General features: G+C 37.6%; 2 protein-coding genes across 2 annotated transcripts in view; one reads left to right on the forward strand and one right to left on the reverse strand.

Moving 5' to 3' along the window:
* The window catches only part of LOC107036838 (26S proteasome non-ATPase regulatory subunit 1), a 25144-nt gene continuing 1602 nt past the window's right edge, over positions 1–23542 (forward strand). The window contains exons 1-10 of the mRNA XM_015255047.1: positions 1–146; positions 404–521; positions 1450–1864; positions 2240–2653; positions 3120–3346; positions 3985–4237; positions 6387–6575; positions 7604–7819; positions 10033–10097; positions 22289–22623. Of these exons, the coding sequence (XP_015110533.1) occupies positions 122–146; positions 404–521; positions 1450–1864; positions 2240–2653; positions 3120–3346; positions 3985–4237; positions 6387–6575; positions 7604–7819; positions 10033–10097; positions 22289–22623 (2257 nt within the window). The 5' untranslated portion in view covers positions 1–121. The remainder of the gene's footprint in view (positions 147–403; positions 522–1449; positions 1865–2239; positions 2654–3119; positions 3347–3984; positions 4238–6386; positions 6576–7603; positions 7820–10032; positions 10098–22288; positions 22624–23542) is intronic.
* The window catches only part of LOC107036839 (muscarinic acetylcholine receptor gar-2), a 10665-nt gene continuing 5597 nt past the window's right edge, over positions 18475–23542 (reverse strand). The window contains exons 3-6 of the mRNA XM_015255049.1: positions 21882–22056; positions 21418–21748; positions 19780–20288; positions 18475–19717 (exon numbers count right to left, since the gene is read on the reverse strand). Of these exons, the coding sequence (XP_015110535.1) occupies positions 19248–19717; positions 19780–20288; positions 21418–21748; positions 21882–22056 (1485 nt within the window). The 3' untranslated portion in view covers positions 18475–19247. The remainder of the gene's footprint in view (positions 19718–19779; positions 20289–21417; positions 21749–21881; positions 22057–23542) is intronic.

Here is a 23542-nt window from a genome sequence, read left to right on the forward strand (position 1 = left end):
TGCATCATCAGTCTTGGGAACTGACAACCGTGAATATATAGTTCTTGTTGTTTCAGTGTTTCATCAGTTCTATTACCAGTGAAGTCCTACAATTGCCTGTATTCATCGTAAATTCAGGCCAATGAAGATGAATATCACTTCCGCAGGTATCAATCACTCGATTATTATGAATAATAGGAGTCATTCCTCTCAATTATCAGAAGGTCTGAACGTAAATTCTGAGGATGAGTTGCAGGTTTGGAGCACCTAACCCCAAAATCCTCAATAAAATGCACAATTTGCAGGAGCTATTGTCATAACTGTTGTCTTTCTGAGGCATCAAACGTCATTATTTTGAGATAATCGACCCCGTAATGTTCTCCAGAAAAATGAATGTCAGTAATTTGTTGATTTTTAATGACAGCCGGCATAATCTCCCTCCTGGAGGAGCCCATGCCAGATCTCAAGGTTTTTGCCTTGAAGAAACTCGATCTGATTGTTGATGAATTCTGGCCGGAGATTTCTGAAGCTATCGAGAAGATGTAAGTGTTTATATTCAAATTTCATCCCTGAAATATTCATAATTTTCCTCGGTGAATGAACAAAACATTGTTAGTTGGCCTCATAGTTATCTTTTTATAAATATAAGTTTTGTTCGTCGAAATGTTGGAGATGAATAATTACTTCATTCATTAGAATTCGATTTGCTTTAAATTTCGGTTTCTTATGTCTAAAACTAGGCATAACGGAGTTAATTCCATAGTTAACAGAAAAGAACAACTATTGAAAATTTTTTAAAAAACATTTTAAGTTAAACTTCCATCATTTCAAGATGATCTTGCGAATGAATAAGAAAATACATAGAAATAGAAATAGAAATATTTCCTTCACTTCAATCTTTAGTTGACAATTCACGATTTTGCCGGCACGAATTTCAAAAATGTAATTTCCTCTGTCATATCAAGTAAACAAACAAATGCCAAACTTGAGCATTATTGAACTCCTAAAAAACATTTTAAAAATCTGAAAAAAAATTAGAAAGTTTACTTTTGAGGAAAGATTAATGAAATAATTTTTAAATTGCATTCTTGAAAATTACGAGAATTTTTTATAAATAATTTATAAACAATCAATTTTCCACCATGATTTTTTCGAATCATTTGTTCGAAATCGTAAAAAATTTTTCATACTCAGAATTTTACCAGAAATCCATTTCATGCCTAAAAGATAAGATTTCCGAAAGATTAACCAATTTTAACTATTAATTTCTAAACGGCGAATATTAAAAAAAAAATTCTGTGAAAAATGTAATTTGAATGACGAAATGTAATTCACGATTTTCTTCACATTTTTCCCACTCAATTTACTTGACAAATTTGATGATTGAAAATGGTTGAGTCTATAATGTGATCAGTACCAAACTGTAAAGGACACTTGGATATCCTTAATCATAATTCCTGAACCTCGCAGTGAAATCCTCCACGAAGACAAGGCCTTCAATCAGCACGAGCTGGCAGCCCTAGTGGCGAGTAAAGTGTACTACCACCTAGGCAGCTTCGAGGACTCCCTGACGTATGCCCTGGGGGCTGGTGAGCTCTTCGACGTTAACGCGAGGAACGAGTACGTGGACACGACAATAGCGAAATGCATCGACTACTACACCCAACAGCGGGTGATGGAGGCCGAGGGGAGTACCCCTGCAGGCTACAAGGGAATCGATCCACGTCTCGAGGGCATCGTCAACAGAATGTTCCAGAGGTGTCTCGACGACAATCAGTACCGTCAGGCCCTCGGCCTAGCCCTGGAGACTCGACGAATGGACATCTTCGAGGCTTCCATAATGCAGTCCGACGACGTCGCCGGAATGCTCTCCTACGCTTTTCAGGTGAGAATGAGAAAGAATTCCATAACATACGAGAGAGAAAGGGTCAGGCGATTTCAAAGGAGTATAAACTTCGTTGAGTGGTTGAGTGTAACGAGAAAATATAACTTTAAAAGCCAGAAAATAAACGAGTGGATCATTGCACAGGTTAAGGCCCGGGTCTACTATCTTTCGAACGTTATCTCGATGTTTTTTTTTCATCTTTCGTCATCTAAAATTGTCAATTAAGTCCTGCATCGTGCAGAAGTTTTGAAAAATTATGAATGAATAATTAAAAAAAAGTAGAAAGAATTCTTAATTTTTTCAAAGAGCATTTTTACTTTATATTCAGAATAAGTTGAATAACAAGAAATTGAAAAATGTTCATTCTGCTTCCAGGTCGCCATGAGCCTCATTCAAAATCGAGGATTCAGAAACACAGTACTGAGGTGCCTCGTCAATCTCTACCGCAACCTGGGGACCCCAGACTACGTCAACATGTGTCAGTGCCTGATTTTTCTCGACGATCCCCTAGCTGTTGCTGAACTTCTGGATCGACTCAGTAGAGGCTCCCAGGACTGCGTCCTCATGGCGTATCAGATTGCCTTCGATCTCTACGAATCAGCAACTCAACAGTTCCTCGGGCGTGTTCTGCAGGCCCTGAGGGCTACTGCACCCATTCCCAGTGCTCTGATGGTTAAACCAATTGTCAAACCCACTGTTAAAGCTACTGAGGCTAGTGCTGAGACCCCTGTGGCCACGGAAAATTCAACGCCTGTGGAGGAGAAGGTGGAACGAAGTGTGGAGAGCTTGGTAATTATTTTTATTGTTTTCGAATGGGAGTTTTGGAATTGTTCAAATTTAAGTTTCGGATTTTTTGGCTTATATTGACCCATTATGATCCAAAAAGTCCGAAAATGCAATTTTCGTCATTTATTTCCCTCAAATGTAGCCATTGTTGAGCCCTATCGATCGACTTTAATTAAAATTTAATTCATTTAATAATTTTTTTAATTCTTAAATTATTTCAACAATCGGTTGTCCCACGATAACTAAAAATAATGTTTATAATGTTTTCGTGAAACGTATTCATAAAAAATGATCTCAACATCAAGATAATTCATCTGGTTAAATTTTCCTCCATCAAATGCAGATATTTTTCAATAAAAAATCTGAACGTAACAATTGCTGGTGTTGAAGAATAAAATACGTTTGAGAAAAAATGCTTATTCGTTCATTTTATTTATTTTATCTTTAATTGAACTTTTATTTTTGTTAGACGACTGAAGAACGCGAACAGCAAGAACGTGTAGACGCCCTATCCAGTATTCTCGGTGGAGAAGTATCCATCGACCTTCACCTGCAATTCCTCATCAGGAGTAATCACACAGACATGCTAATCCTGAAGAACACGAAAGATGCTATTAGGGTCTCCATATGTCACACTGCCACTGTCATTGCCAATGCATTCATGCATTCTGGCACAACTAGTGATCAATTCCTGCGGTACGTCTCTTGATTGATTTATTTTCTTTCGTGTCTGGAATATTTCAATGATGACATGATTCATATTATCAATATTTCACCAATTTCTTTCACTCATCAAAGTTAGAATTCATGTTAAAGATGATTAATAGTAAACAATTATTTTTTTTAACGTTTTAAATTAATTCTTCCTTGTTACATAACTTCACTGGAGTATGTTCATATTATTTTGAAGTAGTGTACACATCTCGATTATCACAGATTAAAATTTGAAATAAATAAGTGCATTCTCTCATATTTTCTTCGATAGCTGGAATATTTCAATGATGACATGAATCATGTTATCAATAATTCATTAATTTCTTGCACTCAATCAAGTTAAAATTCATGTTAAAAATGATCAATGGTGAGCAATTTTTTTTTGGGTATTTTAATGTTAAAATCAATTTAAATATTAAAATCTAAAGTAAATTTCAACTATAAGTTGTGATGTCTAGTATTATTGATGACAGCGAATTTAGAAGTGTTAAATAACATGAAGTCTTATAAAAAAATTATCTTTTCAAGGTCATTCTCTCATATTCTATATCACTCATATTTTCTTCCACATCAGGAATATTTGATTCATATTGTCAATAAGAGAATTATTATGGTTGTAGGGATAATCTCGAATGGTTGGCTCGAGCAACGAACTGGGCCAAATTGACAGCCACTGCATCGTTGGGTGTGATCCATCGGGGCCACGAGCAGGAAGCCCTCGCCCTGATGCAGTCGTATCTACCCCGTGACACTGGAGCTGGTGCTGGGTATTCCGAGGGCGGTGGCTTGTATGCTCTTGGGTTAATTCACGCCAATCATGGGGCTACCATCACAGATTATCTTCTTGGACAGCTGAAGGATGCCCAGAATGAGGTATTGAAAACGTTATCATAGAAATCAGTAGCGAAGTGGTTAAACGGTTTAAAGTGTCCATTTTGCTCCGGCCTGTCCCATATTAAAGTTTACATTATTTTGAAATTCGGTGGAAAAGAGAACGATTGCGAAGAGATTAATGTTACATTAGTGTTAAAAATATGAAAGAGCTTATGAACAGCTGAAAAATATTTTTGAACGATGATTTTGGAATTCAATATTGATAAAACTAATTTTAAAAAATTTCAAGTTGTTCTCCGTATTCAATCGTTAGAGACCAATTTTTCAAAAATTAAAGAATGACGCTTTTTAAAGAAAATTTATGAAGCCATTGAAATTTTTTAGAAAAAACGCGATAACTTTGATAAAAAAAATAGAGTATTTACTCCGAATTGTTGACTGAAAATATTTTTGAATGATGATTTTGGAATTCAGTATTGATAAATCTTGGACACATCTTCCAACAGTTGATCCTCAGGGAATGATGTATATTCTAGCGCATGAAAGAAATAATGCAGTCGATCAATAGATGGAGAGGGGGGAAAAATCAACATTTTAAAGGTGTTTGAATCAACACAATACTCTTCTGAAAATAATTTTTTGGGACAACTAAATCTAGTTTTGCGACAGGAATTTGTCATCACAGAGCACTTGTTAAATGTTTAGTGCAAAATGTTTGTGAATATTTTTTTTCTACCAGTGTAATGTGAAAAATCACAGTCCGTAGGACATGATAATTTGAGATTTCCGAAGGCTCTAAAAAATTGCAGAGATCTGGACCTGTACATAATCTTCTGGAAAATTTGGCAATCGTGCGGAAAACTCTCCAATTTACCAAGCCCCGATAAATCTTTCTAGCACATCCCACGGGGTTCTGGAAATCTCCGGAGATTTCTAGAAACTCCTCGATTAATTCAGGAGCTTACGAGATCTTTTATGATTGATGTGCTCCCCGGTATGCTTCGGAAATGGTCCAGAATATTCTAGAATTTTTCATTGAAAAGTTGATTTCATCATGAATGAATAATTCTCATTCTTATCTACTCACGCAAGGGAACTTCGTCTCTTTCAATATCAGTACATTTTTTTTCTACAATTAGCGATAAGAAGCCCTTTCACGTGTCGGATTTGTTATTCCTTTTTCCATTAATTGTTTATAATCATTGCAAAATCAATACGACGGATGAGAATCATATGTCCCAATTTATCAGCTGTTAAATTTTCATATTACAACAAATGATTTGCTCATGTCCTAATTCCTACGCTCACTGAATACGATTTTAATCATAATTACAATTCAATTCCTTCTAGAACACACTTTAGAGTGTGAATTCCTGGAATTCAATGTTGATTGATACTCTGGCAAAAGTGTGAGCCCACACTACTATCAATTTTTAATTAGTTGACACGGTAATTCAATTAATCTGCTGTTTATCTCATCAATATAATTCCGTGCTTAGAATATTGTCAGCTCGTGTTTTCAACACCAAATTAAAAATTAAAACTTCATTTGGAATATTGAGTCACAGCTTCTTTTTGTTCATATCAGAAATCCTTAAGGTAAAAAATGTGAGATAATCTCATGATTCTAGATATTAATTCTAATCAACTTTGTTCGAAGAAAACCTTAGTAAACGAAATATTAAAAAAGTAGAATTATTCTATTCTCCTCTTGCCTAAATGATTTGGACAATTATGATTCGTTTATTCATGTTTCATAGAATGGTATTCAGTTCTCTTTATTCAATTCTCAGAACATCGTAAAAATAATTAAATAACTTGATTCAAAATAACATTGCGGAGTAGAAAATAAAACGTGTTATGTGTGTTCAGACGAAAAAAAGTGTCAATCTAATAAAATCAAACAGTTGTCATCTCATTGATGCCATAATTTCATACTCAAACAAAAAGAACTTCTCATAAAAATTCTCATCCAATCAAAATCAATGATTGAAACGCTCATCATGAATATTTAAATATCCAAAATTAAAAGATGTCATTCCACTTCTGACGTGCTACAACATTTTCCACAGTTTGTGAACTTGTAATTCAATTTTCATATTGTCTCGAGGGCCTGCAATAGACCCCACGGTACGCAGAAACCTTTAGTATCCTTCATATCATGAAATAATTATTCTGACTTTTTCAGATGGTTCGTCACGGCGGATGTCTGGGTCTCGGTCTCGCCGCTATGGGGTCCCACCGTCAAGACGTCTACGAACAACTCAAGTTTAATCTCTACCAGGATGATGCTGTCACTGGAGAAGCTGCTGGAATCGCCATGGGCATGGTCATGCTGGGTTCTAAATCTACTCAGGCCATTGAGGACATGGTTGCGGTAAGAATCTCCTCTTTTTCAAAATTAAAAATGTCTGGATTTTATTTTCCATTTTGAATCGGTAGAAAGCGTTTTAAAAATGTCAAAAATCGCGAAGTCTACTTTTTAAAGAAGACTCGTAGATTAATCAAAATTTTTCAATTAAACAATTTTTTTAATTGAAAAAGCAATTATTTTTTGGTAATTTTAAATTAATGATTTTGTTGGCGCAAACAGGACTTGTTTGAGAACTTGTTCGGTTTCCTCTCAGTGCAGGGTATTCAACATTTCGCAATGGTTTTGTTATTTGAATTTATTAAATTTGAAACATTTGGAATTATTTTTCATTTTAAACTGTTAGAAAACTTTCATTTTATTATAAAATTACACTTTTTAGTCATTCATAAAACAATGGAAATGTTTTCAACAGAACTCTAGTAAAAAAGATACTGTATTTACTCTGCATTGTTCTCTCAGTGAAAATATCTTTAAATGCATCATGTAGTCGGTACGATTATAATTTTTTTCCCGTCCAATACCCTCGGGACTAAATAATGCTCTTCCAATCCCCATGGAATAGAAGATATCCGAGTGTTTTAAACATTTTTTTTCCGTTGAAATCCTTTGAAATATTTTCAGTTAAAGATCAAAGCTTCCTTTTAAATCCCATCTGACCTTAGAGTATTAAATACTTTGCTATAATTCTGTTATTTAAATTCAAAAGACCTGGAGTTATTCTCCATTTTCAACCGTTAGAAAACATATTTTTAATTTTAAAAATGACACTTTTTAAAGAAAATTCATAAAACGATCAAAATTTCAATCATTAGAAAACCTTTTGTTCGTTGAAAAATTGTCTCCACAAAAAAATACCTAAATCTACAATGCAATTGCTGCAAAAATCACGAGGAAAATACTATTCCTTCATTTCCCTTACATCCAAACCTTTTTAATCTATTTATTACAGCAGTTTTACTTCTATCAATTAAAATTTTCACTTACAAAAAAATCCAATTATAATGCCTGAAACGTCCTTTTCTGTTCTACAGTACGCCCAGGAGACTCAGCACGAGAAAATTCTACGTGGTCTAGCGGTGGGTATCGCGTTTACGATGTACGGACGTCTCGAAGAAGCTGATCCGCTCGTAACTTCATTATGTGCTGACAAAGATCCGATTCTGAGGAGGAGTGGAATGTACACTCTGGCTATGGCATATTGTGGCACTGGGAATAATCAAGCGATTCGAAAACTTCTTCACGTTGCGGTAAGTATTTTTATTGGACACTCAAGGCATTTATTTCATTTTTTCTGTGGTTATTACCAGTTTAAAGTAGCGTGAACATTCCTTAATGTTAAAGTTAAAAATTGTGGATGCTGTTTAAATGGGGGTTGATATAAATAAATTTATTATTATTGACCAGAATTAATTTAGAAGGGCTTAATAACACGATTAATGAGGAACCGGCGAGAAAAAAAATGCAGCCAATTTTATGAAATTTTTTAAGTGCATTCTTCGATATATTCCGCAGCCCTGTGCGGAGTTTCAGATTGCTGCAGAGAATGGTTCAAATGAAATAAATTATTTAAAAATCGCATTTAACTCGTGTTCTCATGGCAAATGTAGAAAAATCCACATCATGAACGTAAAAATGCAGCCAATGTCACGAAATTTCGTCCACGTGTGACATATTGATAAATACACCTTCTGCAAGAAAAATTACATCGGTTCAGAATATTTTTTAGCCAAAATTACCAAAAAACCACAAAAAATCAGAATTTCTGCGCGCGCAGCTGTGAACTGCGACAACGCAGCACCTGCCGATCGGGTGGGGATAAACACGGTAAATTCAAACGTGTATAAAAGAGAGTCGTGGATGTAAAGGGATCTCTGTTTGAGGTTACTTCACAGAGAGGCCCTGGGATTCATTTACTATTATTTTTCTCATCGATAGGAAATTAGAACGACGTGGGTGATGAATTTTTCGGATAAACGAGTCGCGATGGAAAAAATTTACACGCGTTTATGCACGTGACTGTGTACAGCGAGAACCTTCACTAGGGCGTGACAGGCTTACCAACTCTGAGAAACAAAGTATTATGGCGGGCCGACGTTGCCACTTTTTTTCACAAATTAATTATTTTCCATTTATGATTAAAATTGAATATAAAAATGTTTTGATGCGTGCGCGATGTAGGAAAAAATATTTGTTGGGCATTTTCAATTCATTTTTCCTCATTGCACTCAACAAATCGTCTAAAGTATGTTCATACTATTTTTAGAACGAAAGGGGGAAAAAGTTAATCTCAAAATGGCTCTCCCCTGAAACCCCTTTTTTAACGTAAAAAATTGTATCGATCGATGGAGCAATTTATTGCATGCAATGAAATTTAAAAAGACTCTAAAATCAATCTATATATTGAACGCAACTAGATTATTGAGATATTCCAGTAATGGATCCAGTAACTCAATCAACTCAACAAATTCTATTGGCTTTTAGCGCCCTTAAAGCACTTTGAGATGTTGCCCCAGTTTTATCTTTCCTCTCTCCCCCACTTTCCAATTCCGTGGGGACCTGATCAGTGACCAAACCGTCCAGTCATCAGAAAACTGATGAGATTTGTTAAAGAATTGATGGTGAATAACTTCAATCAATGGTATAAAAGAGAGTTGGAGAGTTTCAAATCGATATGTCTTACAATTTTATTCTTTTTCGTTCAGTATACTCGAGGCGAAATAATTCTCTTCGAATCCCCATCGAGTTGCGGATATCCTTTACTTTAGAGAAGTGCTTTAGATATATATTTTTTGTTTCGTTGAAATCCTTCCAAATATTTCTACGCAACAGATCCTCTAAACCCCATTTGACCCGAGGGTAGCGAACGTTTTGCAGTGATTTTATTCTCGAAAATTCAAGTGTCTGGATTTTATTCTACATTTTAAACCATTAGATGCAGACGACTTTTTAATTAATATTTAGGAAATTATTAAAAGTTTTTAACTAGAACTTTAGTTCAAAATGCCATAACTCTAGTAAAAATTTCGATATTCACTTCAATTTTTTTTCTCATTGTGAATATTTGTGAATCTATGTAGTCCCTACAGTTCTATCATTTTTCATGGAATTGAGAATATCCGAGAATTTTCAACTTTTTTTTAAACCCATATTTTACCCTACGATCGTGAACATTTTGCAATGATTTTGTTATTTAAACTTGAAAGATCTGGATTTTATTCTCCATTTGCAACAGTTAGAAACATTTTTTAAAAAATATTTTTAAAATCACACTTTTTAAAGAAAATTCTTAAACTGAATTAAATGTTTGCACCAGAATTCTAGTGGAAAATGCAATAACTCTAGTAAAAATAGCAATTTATCTTCCAAATTTTGTACTCCGCACGAAATTGAGAAGTTCTCTTATCCTTAAAGAGCATCCCAATAAAAAGCCCGTATAATTTCTTGAATTACTTCCTTGAAGGTGTCTGACGTTAATGACGATGTGCGTCGCGCAGCAGTGACAGGTCTCGGATTCCTCCTATTTAGGTGAGTAATTATCATAATAAATTGAAATTTGCATGTACAAACTGAATATTCCGAACTCAAACAACAGTTGTTACAAACTCAACTATCAAACTCTCCACCTCCACGATTACCTGTTTATTCATCATTCGGTTTCGTTATCAACTTGAAAAAGTTTTCCAATTATTCATTGAAGGGTGCAGTGAAACTACATGCAAAATTAGCTACACTTGACGGAGGAAACTTATGAGTTTCTATTTGAGTTTACCATAATCAAGGGGCCAATTTGCCGTTGTACTCTTGAAATGATAAAACTCGTTGGGAGTCCATTGAAAATTCTACGGTCCTGAAACCTTTTTCTCGGATGTGAATACTTTCTGAAAAAATATCTCGAACGAATGGAGAAAGTAAGGCGGTTTTCATGAATGAGTACAATCGTCCTGCGTCGAGTTTTCATGAAGCGCGCCTAACAAACAACAGAGAATTGAATACCATTCTATGAAACGTGAATAAATGAATCATAATTGTTCAAATCATTTAGGTCAGAGGAAAACAGAATAATTATACTTTCTTAATATTGCATTTACTAAGGTTTTCTTCGAACAAAGTTGATTGGAATTAACAGCTAGAATTATGAGATGATCTCACATTTTTGACGTTAAGGATAGGAGAATCTGAATGCAATATAGTGAAAATGATGATCGATTTTTTCACTTTGAACAAATAATATTAATATCCAAATACAAAATTTCTGATATGAATAAAAAGAAGCTGTGACTCAATATTCCAAATGAAGTTTTAATTTTTAATTTGGTGCTGAAAACACGAGATGACAATATTCTAAGCACGCAATTATATTGATGAGATGAACAACAGATTAATTGAATTACCGTGAGAACTAACTAAAAATTGATAACAGTGTGGGCACGCACATTCACCAGAGTATCAGCAAACATTGAATTCCAGAAATTCACACTCTAAAGTGTGTTCTAGAAGGAATTGAATTGTAATTATGATTAAAATCTTATTCAGTGAGCGTAGGAATTAGAACAGGAGAAATCATTTATTGTAATGTGAAAATTTAACAGCTGATAAATTGGGAGAAATTATTCTCATCGGTCGTATAGCTTTTTGCAATCATAATGATTATAAACAATTAATTGAAGAAAGGAATATCGAATGAAAGGGCATAAAGATCTGTACAAGCGTTCGAAAGATCATACATCAATTAGAAGAAAAATGTAGAGTTAATTTCCTCCGCCGCAGCTATTTCAAATCTCAAGAGTATTTCGCCATCAACTAATGGAAAGCGAGTTTTCACCTTGGTAATCTGACATTAACACCTTCGTGGTCACAGACGCCTGAAAGCATAGTTCCCAGGAGGGAGGGAAACAGTGGGTGTAGGACTCTCCGGGTGGGGATGCGGCATTGTGAGCCAAAGTTGGAGAAATAGAGATAGACCTGTAACCAAGGTGTTAACAAGTGCAGACATCCTTCTCCGAGATGAGTCGCAACTCTAGATTGGTTCAGCGTAATTCTAATCAGCGCATTAATTCAGATGGAAATATGAATCCCAGACGCTTCATCTTCACTTCATCATTCATTGTTGCTACTGATTTTTTGAAATGTCAATTGCTGATGGGAATTGGTGTTTCTGATAGCACAAGCTTCAAAAAGGCAATATGTATGATGATTTAATTTTCTCCTCGCCTCTTTCTGCGCGTTCAAGGATAGTGGTGCATGCAGTCATCTCTGGGGTTTGTCACTCATCATCATTTCAATATTCCTGGGTTCGCATTGACTGCCAAATTCTGAATACCGAGGAAGTCCTCTCAAACTTCCCTCCGAAGATTAAAAAAAAACATTCTCATAATCGCCCATGTAATTGCCGTCGGTATTCCCTCTTCAAGAGAACTTTAAAAATTTGATAATATAAGAGTTGAGCCGGCCGTTACGAGTGAAAAGCCGAGCACACATTTTTTAATAAGCCCATGAGTTTCAACTTTTATTATAAAATTGATAAGCTTTTAGAGTTAACCCAGCAAAATCGGATAGTAAAGTGGTTGCAAAGGTAACAGTACCCTGTCGACGTGTAGTTGATGCAACGCTTCACCGATGTTGCCTAATTCAGATGGAAACACGAATCCCAGACGCTCCATCTTCACTTCATCATTCATTGTTGCTATTGATTTTTTGAAATGTCAATTGCTGATGGGAATTGGTGTTTCTGATAGCACAAGCTTCAAAAAGGCAATATGTATGATGATTTAATTTTCTCCTCGCCTCTTTCTGCGCGTTCAAGGATAGTGGTGCATGCAGTCATCTCTGGGGTTTGTCACTCATCATCATTTCAATATTCCTGGGTTCGCATTGACTGCCAAATTCTGAATACCGAGGAAGTCCTCTCAAACTTCCCTCCGCAGATAAAAAAAAACATTCTCTGCCGGCGGTATTCCCTCTTCAAGAGAACTTTAAAAATTTGATAATATAAGAGTTGAGCCGGCCATTACGAGTGAAAAGCCGAGCACACATTTTTTAATAAGCCCATGAGGTTCAACTTTTATTATAAAATTAATAAGCCGCGAGAGTTAATCCAGCAAAATCAGACAGTAAAAGGGCTTGCTACGGTAGCAGTATCCTGTCGATGTGTAGTTGATGCATCGTCTCGCGGATGTTACCTAGCAACCTTGTTACCGCCTGATTTTGAGGATAAACTCAACGGCTCTATTTATTCATAACCACGCCTCGCCAAGAAATTTCTAATAATGACGCAAATTGCTCCATAATAATGCCGTTAATTGATTTCTGGGGCGGCTAGGAGTATGCTTTTGCTCATTTAACGGGATGAAAATATCGTCTACTCCATTATCTTCATTTTCAATTTACCGGCTTGTCTGCATGGACGAATATATTTTGTAGAAAAACTTAACGAATTCTCTGGATAATTTCATCAGTTTTTCGCTGATTCTGTTGAAAAATTACGCATTTCTAATGCGATTTTTTTCAATAAAAATGTTTAATGGGACATCCCGAGTCGAATAATTGGACCTGACAAGTTCTACTTAGGTTTTTCCGTTCAGAACTGGATAGGTCTTGGGATGCCTCTTCCCAAGTGCTTTCGAGACCTTTCTACCTCTGGTTATGTCCCATTTCAGCACTTGTTAGGTGTAAGCAGAACTTGTATTCAGACTTTCCAAATCCTTGCCGGTCCCCGTAATTCTATGGGCCTATATTAAATCTGCGTTCATATCCCTGTTTACTCATGCGTTATTGAAATAAAAAATGCAATTATTGTTTTTTTTTTAATCTCGAAAATCGACATTTCACGGGAGGGTGGAGGGGAGATGCATGTATGTGGAGGCTTGACATTTTTATCCAACAAGCGGAGAAGGTTGCAGAATCTATTCTAGCCACTCTTGCCCCTCCGCTTGCATGCATTGTCCAAATAAAAAAAGAAAGTGTTAACAAATCTGACCCTTGTTCCAAGTAAAAACCGAAAATCTGACCCTGTGGCCGCCGGTGAAATTTTTTTTTTCAGTTTTCACTTTTTCCACATACTTTTGAGAGTTCTGAATAGCCCGTCGCTTAAATAGTTGGAATCAACATTCACCCGGCTAAAAAATTCGATTTTGTTGAAAGTCGACTTTCTCCCGAGAAAAACAAAAAATCTGACCCTTTGAAAACTTGAAAAAAAAAAAAATCAGTTTACACTTTTTCCACATACTTTTGAGAGTTCTGAATAGCCCGTCGCTTAAATAGTTGGAATCAACGTTCACCCGGCTAAAAAATTCGATTTTGGTGAAAGTCGACTTTCCCCCTGGAAAAATCCAAGATCTGACCCCTTTGGGTCCGGGTGAAAAATTTTTTTTTTCAGTTTTCACTTTTTCCACATACTTTTGAGAGTTCTGAATAGCCCGTCGCTTAAATAGTTGGAATCAACGTTCACCCGGCTAAAAAATTCGATTTTGGCGAAAGTCGACTTTCACCCTTAACCCACGTGAAACTGAAATATTTTTTTCCCCATTTCTGTCACCTCCGAGGGTTTCATTGGCATCAGGGGGTCAATAAATACAGAATCAACGTTCACTATTTTTTATTTAAACACCGCCTGCAAACGGGGAGATGAGGGTGGCTAAAATATATTCTGCAACCCTGTCTCCTCGTTGGCTACAAATTTCAACCCTCCGCATACATGCCTTCCCCTTCACCCGGTCGTAAAATCACGCGTTCTCGGTAGCATCGAGGAGGGCTTCTCAGGACCGAAAAGAACTGAGGATTCGAATGGTCTCTGGAAAAGTACGTCGCAGAACTGATTCGGACTTACCAGGTCCATCTAGGTCTGGGGAGATCTTGAAAGACCTGTGTACGTCCAATCAGAACCAAATCCTCGACTCGGGTCCTCGACTCGGGATATTATACAGAAAAATCAACAGAATTGTATTGAGATATTTTCTATAACAATTTCTCTGCTCAAAATTTTCAATTTCTATTATTCAATTTTTTAAATGAAAGTAGAAATAATTGTGAAATTTTGCAAAAAAAAAATCCTGTGGAAAATTTCTCAATAGCAGAAGTACGATGGAAAGAAAAACGTGCGTGTGTAGTTTTTAATTTTCCTCCAAAAAAATGGTCACTTTATTCTCTACTGCTGAAGTTGCAAAAAATGTGATAATATGTTGAGAATGCAAATGAGGGTTGAAGTATAGCAGTGATCACACTCGAGTGCAGCCAATTAGCAAATCGCAATTAGTGCATGATTTTCAGCGTTCTCGATAGATAAGCCTCGATTTTTGCAAGTGTTCTCATTCCTATTACACTGTGGATGAGATTTTTCGCTCTTATTCATCAATAAATCACTGTTCATTGGTGTCTATAACTTGCCTCATTAACTAAAATAATGACTCCAATCGTATTTCACTCTTGATAGACTCTTGGGACTCAAAATGATTAAAATGATTAGTTACCTTATGCAAATTGCTTAATTTTCGCAAGTAAAACTGTTTCACTCCACCAAATTTTCTCACGTGGAACATAAAGTTTTTCGGCAAAGCTAATTCTTCCTCTCAGCGTATAATAAATAACAATCTTAACGGATGACAGAGTCTAAACCAACACTGAGAGTGATCCGTCTTTTGCTCATTCCACCCACTCGAAAATCCCATCCAGGAATTTCGTCTGATGTCAGAAAGATGTAAAACTCTGTAGAAATGTTTCCTCTTTGATGGATAAATAGAAGTCGACGGCGTCTTTGTTTGAGGGATTATCCACGATCAGACATTTCTCATCTCAGATATTCCAGTAAAACGGATATTTCTTTCATCGATTATTCTGTCGTCGAGATACTGTCTCTCATTTTATCCCCGGTATTGTGTCAATAATTCTTATTGTTGAGTTTTCACAGCAACTTTAGATATCATAATTCGGAAATTCGGTTTCCCTTGTGCTACCTTGGGGCGTTCAATTTCCCTGCGTGAATGACAACCGTAGGGTAACTCATTTCCCACTGAGGAAATGTGTGCTTTCCGCGGTAGCTGCAGTTACATGACCTATGACCATTTTCAGCGTCATGAGGGGGGAAACAGTTTTTGGGGGGATATATCACGGAAACTCTTGTGTGTGGCTGGCGGGAAACAGGTCAAACTCCCTGCGAGCATTTGCGGTTTTGATACTGGCGAACTTCGGATATATGATGCGACAAACTTTTTGGTGAATAGGGATTGGCAAAATAAGGGGGGGAGGGTCAATATATGGGCAGTTTATAATTTTTTTAATGAAATATGTGGGGGAAAAAGCGCCGAGTGAACGTTTTGATGTGTTGCTGTGGAGAAATGAAGGTCAGTGTTGAATAATTTCGGCTGAAATTTCCGATACACTTCGTGGGGATTCTATCAAGCGATAGTTTCACTGAAATTTCAAGGATTTTTCTCACTGAGAATTCATAATTTCATGAAAAAGTCAATGTAGGAGGACAAGTGAGAAAGACTACCGGTTTTTAATGAATGTCGTAGAATCTAAGGCCGACAGCAAATTTTTTATCATCACCTTTTTTGTAGCCCTTAATTAGCCCCACAAAAAATGTCATTACGAAAATTTCGCAATCTCTCTCGGATTGTGAGATATTCCGCGAAAACTCAGCTAAGTCGACTCAAATCGTTTTACCGCCTCATCACTAAAATAGACTATGTCCCCTGACCAGATAATTTCACCCAAGACAACATCATCACCACATGTTGACCTCTCACAATCATCAATCTAAATGATATCCTCCAAACAGTTTGCCTAGAGCTGCGTCAGTGAATGTCTACTCAAATCCTAAACGGTGGCCACCGCTAGCCCCTGAAATTGGCGTTATCATAGCTGTCCGATGCCAACCCCTCGTCATGTTAATAGGAGAGAAGCACTCACCATGATTCTCGATGTAATAGACGCCAAGCACGTCGAGATAACCATCGATATATAAGTGCCCCTCTATTGAAATCCGACAGGGCTCCAGATAGTTCATAAATGGACCTATTAGTGAACACCTCTTTGATTGACCTCAACACAGATTGAGATGTAAATTGAAACTTTCTTACCACTTGACTTTTCGCAGATTCAGTGCACTTTGAGGATTGTTGGAAAAATCGATCATCTCGATTCCGCATGAAAGAGTTCGCTTTATTGAAACTCTAGATTCCAATATTTCAATTTCAAATGATGACGTGCCCATGGGAAATTGGGAAAAAATTGCCGCACTTGGTGGATAATGCGCGAGGAGAAGGAAATTGCGCACAATAACGTGAATGATCCTACGCTCGTGTAGCTAAGGTGAACATATTCTGTAACCGGTGAAAAAGGGAGACAACACAATATTCAAATGGTTGGGCGGTTTATTAATTAGTTAGTTACAGAAGATGAGTCGTCGAAGAGATCTCCAAAGAGAATGAATCAATCCAAGTTATTCCAAAAGACAGTCGTTGTCAAGGGGGTTCCGTGTCGTCTTCAAGATGATGGAAAATTGAATTATGATTCGAAGGGGGACACGTAACAATATCATTAGTCCAATATTTCTATTGAAATGAGTGTAGAGATGCAGTGTTTTAAATTAGATATCAGAAAGTAAAAACTTCAGAATTAGAATTCACTTATATTAAATAATCATGATAATTACCATTTTTTAATTGATAATCGTCCATAAACGTGGAAAGTCCCATGTCCCTACGCTCGCTCATTCGTCCCCATGCACGTTTGACACATGTCCCTATCGTCTCGTGATTTGAATGATATGGAAAAGTTATATCCGAACTAATTACATCGTGAGTACCCTATTTGGGATAAAGCAACATTAAAAAATATCTCGAGCCACGAAATTATATTTCAATTGGACAGTCCAACCTTTTCAATGATTTTTTCATGCGTTTAGTCCGCTACCAGTTGACAGTTGGTTGCAAAACGAGCATAGGATCAATGCCATTTCCATTGTACCTATTCTTTTAATTGCCGCCATTTCTGTGAAATATCACGATATTACTATAATTTATGCATTTTCATTGTTTTTTTAACCATCCGCAATCTCAGCCAAGGGATTTTTAATACCATTTTACTATTATAACGGAGATATCAACATTTTTAAAGTGTGAGTTTCTTAACTTGCGGCTTAAGAATTCACTCTGTCGTAGCATCAGTTGATGTGAATGGGATTTTTCTCACCTAATCTTGAATAAATCACTGTTCATTGGTAGCCACAACTTTCCTTATCAACTAAAATAATAACTCCAATCGTATTTCACTCTTGAGAGAGTCTTGCGACTCGAAATGATTAAAATGTGATAGCTCACGACATCTGAAAAGGAACATTCATGACGAAACAACTGTCTAAAAATGTCACTCCTCTTTTAATATCCTGAAACTCCTCTCAGCCTCGCGGAAAACTGCCTAAAGTTGAGTGGAAATTACACTTTGGAGAAGGTACTTTTTCTACCACTACCCCAGTGGGCGGGGGATAGTCCACTCCATATCTCATGGAAGACTCTCTAACGAGGTCAAGCAGTATATTGGGAGGCGTCGAGTGAGGTTGGGGGTGAAACTCCTGGAACTGTGTGGAAGGCTTCAATATTGAGCCCTTTAGCGGGGTGATTTTTTTACCCTCAACGAAAAATATAATGGCGCATACTGTGCGAGTGCTTGTTAGACTTGTATCAACACTTGAGTTGAGAATACATGAGGGGTGATGGACGATAGAATCCGAGCTGTTCACATTCCTCGCACCCGAATCACTCTGAATAGGCCTCTTCAGCTTAGAATACTGGTCTTGTCTTGCTCATCGGAAGGATAGGGTGTGAAGGAGTTAGTAATCACGAGGTGAAAATTTCATTTCGAGTTTATTTCAATTTCCATTTGTTTTTTATTGATTTAATGACACGCAGTTCGTTTGAATTCAATCAATCAACGGACAGCTAATGATTTCATTGCTACATTTTTATCTCGATTATCGCAATGATCGTCTTGGCTTTCTCACGGGTATTCTATTCTCTATTATGATATCGCACAACAATGTTTTTTCGTCTTTTTCGCAGATTTGTCACATGATAATTCACTAATTCGTACTTCATGTTTGTTTAATATAACGCGCTGAAACTATTCTCTACAACTACTTGATTCCTCAGCAATTGGTTAGTACCTCAGATATCAAACACCAGTCTTGAAAATATAACCAATACTATAAAAAAATTTGCATCATTAATCACGACATACTAGTAATTGAAAGTTCCACATTATCCCCTAGTAGGCTAGTCACAAATAATCGTTATCAACGAGTAAAGTGATTGCAGTAACAATAATCTAGAGTATCATATAGTCTCTAAAAATAGGTTGTTTTGCTAAATGTACAGAGATTGTTCCTTCGCTCAATGTATCCAGAAATTCGGTTCTCCATCCTCCCCTTCACAGAAGGCGACAAAGGTGATTTCACATTTTATTTTGATCTATCGCTTTTTCCGCGTATTTATTTTGCCTCCTGCACTCTGAGCCTCTCTCACATTTCACCCGTACTTCCACAACTGTTTGCACGTTCCCACCAAATCTAGTACATCTTAACTAAGCCAATTTCCGAAGAAATCAGGCGGTACGAGCAAAGCTTCATACTTCAGTGACGACAACAACGGGTCGCCCATACCCCACCTACCTTGTTGTTCGTCATGATGATTCTCTATATCGGCACATAAGTACCTTCTTGAAGGCTTGCCTGAAGACTTTATTAAAAATTGTATAGAAAATAGGATTTATCATGGAGCTTGCATAACCCAGCCACGTGACAAGATCAAATATCTTCTTATTAATCTGTTTTTCACAGTCTGGACACACAGCTGGTATGAGATTAAGGACAAAAAATGGTGACCAAAGTACCACAAATGTGAAGAATATAACACCCAGTACTTTAGTAGCTTTCTGCTCAAGTCTTATGATCCTACCATGTCTCGAGCTATTTCTGGATATAACACTGCTTGTACGTGAATGATGGTCTCGCACACTGCTTGTGTATCTCAATAAACAGGGTGAGGATGCATCTCTCTTTGATAATATCGTTGATGTTGTTTGTGCTCTCAGTGTCGCTGCTCGACGAAGTTCACCGGGTCGCGAAGGCGTTCGCACAGTTCTTGTGCTGCCTAGAATCAAATTAAACAGCTAACTGCTCAAGTGTTTCACATAACAGAAATTATCCACTTACCAATCATCGAGCCTCTCCTCCCGGTCCTCCACGTTACGACGGAGTTGGCTGTCTCGCAATTCTTGGACTCACTCCTCGGATTCCGATGCAAGCCAACTTCCGATGTTTTGTTGATTGACTTGAAATTATCGCCTGAGATGATGACGACTTCCTTTCCACTCTGGGAGAAAGGCCTCTTTGAAGATTCCCCGAAGTACGGACATGTGCATCTTGTGGGGAGAGTGACATCTCTCCTCTCCCCAGTTTTCGAATTCTCCCGATAAATCTCAGTCCTCGCGACATTCTTGGAGAGTGTGGGCGGTGCCCTTAACAACTCGCTTGAGTCAAAACTGAAGGTTCTTTTGCGCAACTCCTTGGGCGAATCCAGCATAACTCTTTGAAGATATGCCTCGTTGTAAGTATATGCACGTCTCCGTGATCTCCAGGGTGTTGGTTGGTTAGCCTCATCCTGGAATGTTGTTAAACTAACCTTTGAGCCTGCTTCACTGCTGGCTGCACTTCCACCGCTCCTGAAATATTATTCAAATAAGTGATGAGAAAGATAAATCTTTGAAAGCAATCGCTGAATCTTTCCAGATTGATGGCTCAAGAGGAGATGAATAGAGTCTCGAATATACCTCCAAGTAATCAAGGACTTTTCGTAGTGAGTGGTGAAAACCCTATGGTAAAAAAAAAGTACATCAGACTGTTGCAGCAGTTCGGTCTTATTGGCCTTTCCCAACCAATTCTGGGAAAAAGCCTCGGCCTCCGGCATTACCCGATTAGAAATTTTATCAGGCAACCCCTGCAGTCATATAACGACAAATCTCCTTTTATGATCAAATAAGCGTATTATAGAGTCCGGTCAGAGGATTTATTCTTTTCATTGTCATCAGTGGAATTAATTGATCTTCAGTGCGATTCAACTACCCCTTTTAATTAAAAATATTCACGGCTTCTCTCGGTGGATATTTTTACTGAATAAGTGCACTCGTGCGTGAATTGAATCACTCCCGCAGAAAACACAATGGCAATGACCTATGAGGATACACAATTTTTTTTAAAGACATCGTTCGCGGGAGGAAGCTAACGTGGAATCAGAAGTGATGAATAGTGAATGCTCTACTTTAACAAATCCAATCCTCGCACTTCTCTTCTCTCGGTGTTTCATATCGCGGAATGTTCCCGCAGAACGTGCTTCGCAAATACTCATCCAACGCTCTAGAACAATCCATCTAATCCTACTCTAGCGGCTGGAGGGTGGTAGAGTAATACACGGGTAAGAAAGAACTTGGCAAATGTTCGTGGTATTCCGAGAATGGCAAATACGCGAGGTAACTTGATGGTGTTTAATGCCTTTTAATGGCACAATTCATTTCACATTTTTCCCCTTCATTCTTTTTTTTCGTCCGACGGAAATGAGTCCCAGTGGAAATCTTTATTCTATCCCTGACAATGGAAGTGGAGATGCTTCCGACTTTGCTATCCCCCCCGCTTTTCCAGTGTATTTGGCCGGGAATAATTTTCCGCAGTAGGACGAGAATGCGAGTGAAAATGATCGTCCAACTAATCTGGCTGAGTAAACCAACCAGATATTCCTACAACTTGCAGAGTAACCAAAAGTTGGATGAAAATTTAACAATGCAATCGATTTCTCACCCAACTCTGAAGCTGGAACGCAGCTGAGTAGATAGTTCATACTCCTGCTGTTGTGTGATTGATCTTGATGTGGCGATCGATGCTTGCCCAAGTCCAAATGGTGCACCACCTTCCAAACCTCTCGATAGTTTCAGCATTTCAGCGCCAAATGCACGTAATGCCGCCATTGCCGATGGTGGTGGTTCACTCTCTGGTAACCAAAGATCGTGTGTGTCTAATGTTGTTGGCTCGGTGTCGGTTGATGCTGCAGATGTGTGCTGTGGTATCTCACTACTTGCCCCATTTTCTCTGTTACCCAACAGCCGTCGCCATGTACTTTGTCGGTCGAAACCTGCAACTTGGAAATGTCACACTGTTTGCATTCTTTTCACCTTGTTATTTCTTCGTCAGTAAAGTTATTTCTCTTTCATGTTGTATGCATGAGTTGTACCAACTATTAATGAATTTTTCATTCTTCAACTAACCTTTTGGCCGTGCACCACTCAGACTCTCGTGCTGTTCCGCCAATAGGCGAACTGTTAGTGCGTATGTCAGTAACATAACACCGAGAGGGATGTAGAAGCATATGATGCTACCAATTAGCTTATAGAGTGGATCGGGTATTTGACAATCACCATCGACCAGCACGGAGGCGTCATCCTGAAGCATAAATTATTTTTTTTTCTTAACCTGGTAACACCCATACACATTTACATTGCAGTGGATCAATACCACGGGAGAATAATTTATTTTCGTCAAAGAAAACTCCTTGACACAAATACTCAAATGGAGATTTGAATGATTGAGAAAAGATTCGCGGAATTTAACTACATCTGTTTGACAGAAGTGAATGCTTTGTTTTCATGTATGCAGTTGTTATTGATGTTTACAGAACACCGGAGCAGTGCCCAAGTGTTGTCTCTCTTCTGGCTGAGAGTTACAACCCACATGTGAGATATGGCGCTGCAATGGCACTTGGAATAGCGTGTGCTGGTACAGGTCTGAAGGAAGCAATTGCTTTGTTAGATCCCATGGCCAACGATCCAGTGAATTTTGTTAGACAAGGTGCCCTCATTGCTTCTGCTATGATCCTCATACAGCAGACTGAGGCAACTTGTCCGAGAATCAAAGAGTTTCGGGCTCTCTATGCCAAAGTGGTGATCGATAAACATGAGGACGTCATGGCGAAGTTCGGAGCCATCCTCGCTCAGGGTATCATCGATGCTGGTGAGTTTGATTATGACAATCTACGTTTATGCTTTGGTGTTCTACCTCGCCGGTTTCAGTCGAGGTTTTTTGACCGTTGAAGTATTCTATTTTGAGTTGATGACTGCAAGCGCTTCGGTGGTCTTCAGCAATTAGACGATTAAAGAATAATTGATTGAGGAAGCCCTCATCAGGGGTTTTCGTTGTTCTTTTAAAAGACAAAGACACCAATAGAATGAACCTTTTCAAAAGTTCTAGGAGTAAAGCTTGATGTAAAACCAAATCATGTTTATTTTTCGAACTTAAAGTATCGTCAGGTCGTAACATTGAATCGCAGGTGTACCTCGGCGATTTGAGTCGAGATTTTTTGACCGTTGAAGTATTCTATTTTGACTTGATGACTGTAAGGGCTTCGGTGGTCTTCAGCAATTAGACGATTAGAGAATAATGAAATGAGGAAGCCCTCATCAAGGGGTTTCGTTGTTTTTTTAAAAGACAAAGACACCAATAGAATGAACCTTTTCAAAATTCCTAGCCAATAATCATGATTTTCAACATGTGTGAAAATCATGATTATTTTTCGAACTTAAAGTATCGTCAGGTCGTAACATTGAATCGCAGGTGTACCTCGGCGATTTCCGTCGAGGTTTTTTGACCATTGAGGTATTCCATTTTGAGTTGATGACTCTGTATTGGCCTCAGTGGTCTTCAACAACTAGACGATTAAAGAATAATTGAATGAGGAATTCTTGTAGATGAACCAAAGTTTCGACTTCCTGGGAAGCCCTCATCAGGGGTTTTCGTTGTTCTTTTAAAAGACAAAGACAACAATAGAATGAACCTTTTCGAAATTTGTGGGAGTAAACATGATGTAAAACCAATCCATGTCTATTTTTCAAACCAAAACTGTAGTCAATCCGTAACATTGAATCGCAGGTGT

This window comes from Diachasma alloeum, unplaced genomic scaffold (genome assembly GCF_001412515.2).
Source record: "Diachasma alloeum isolate Michigan unplaced genomic scaffold, Dall2.0 Dall_scaffold_00211, whole genome shotgun sequence".
Taxonomy (NCBI): Eukaryota; Metazoa; Arthropoda; class Insecta; order Hymenoptera; family Braconidae; genus Diachasma; species Diachasma alloeum.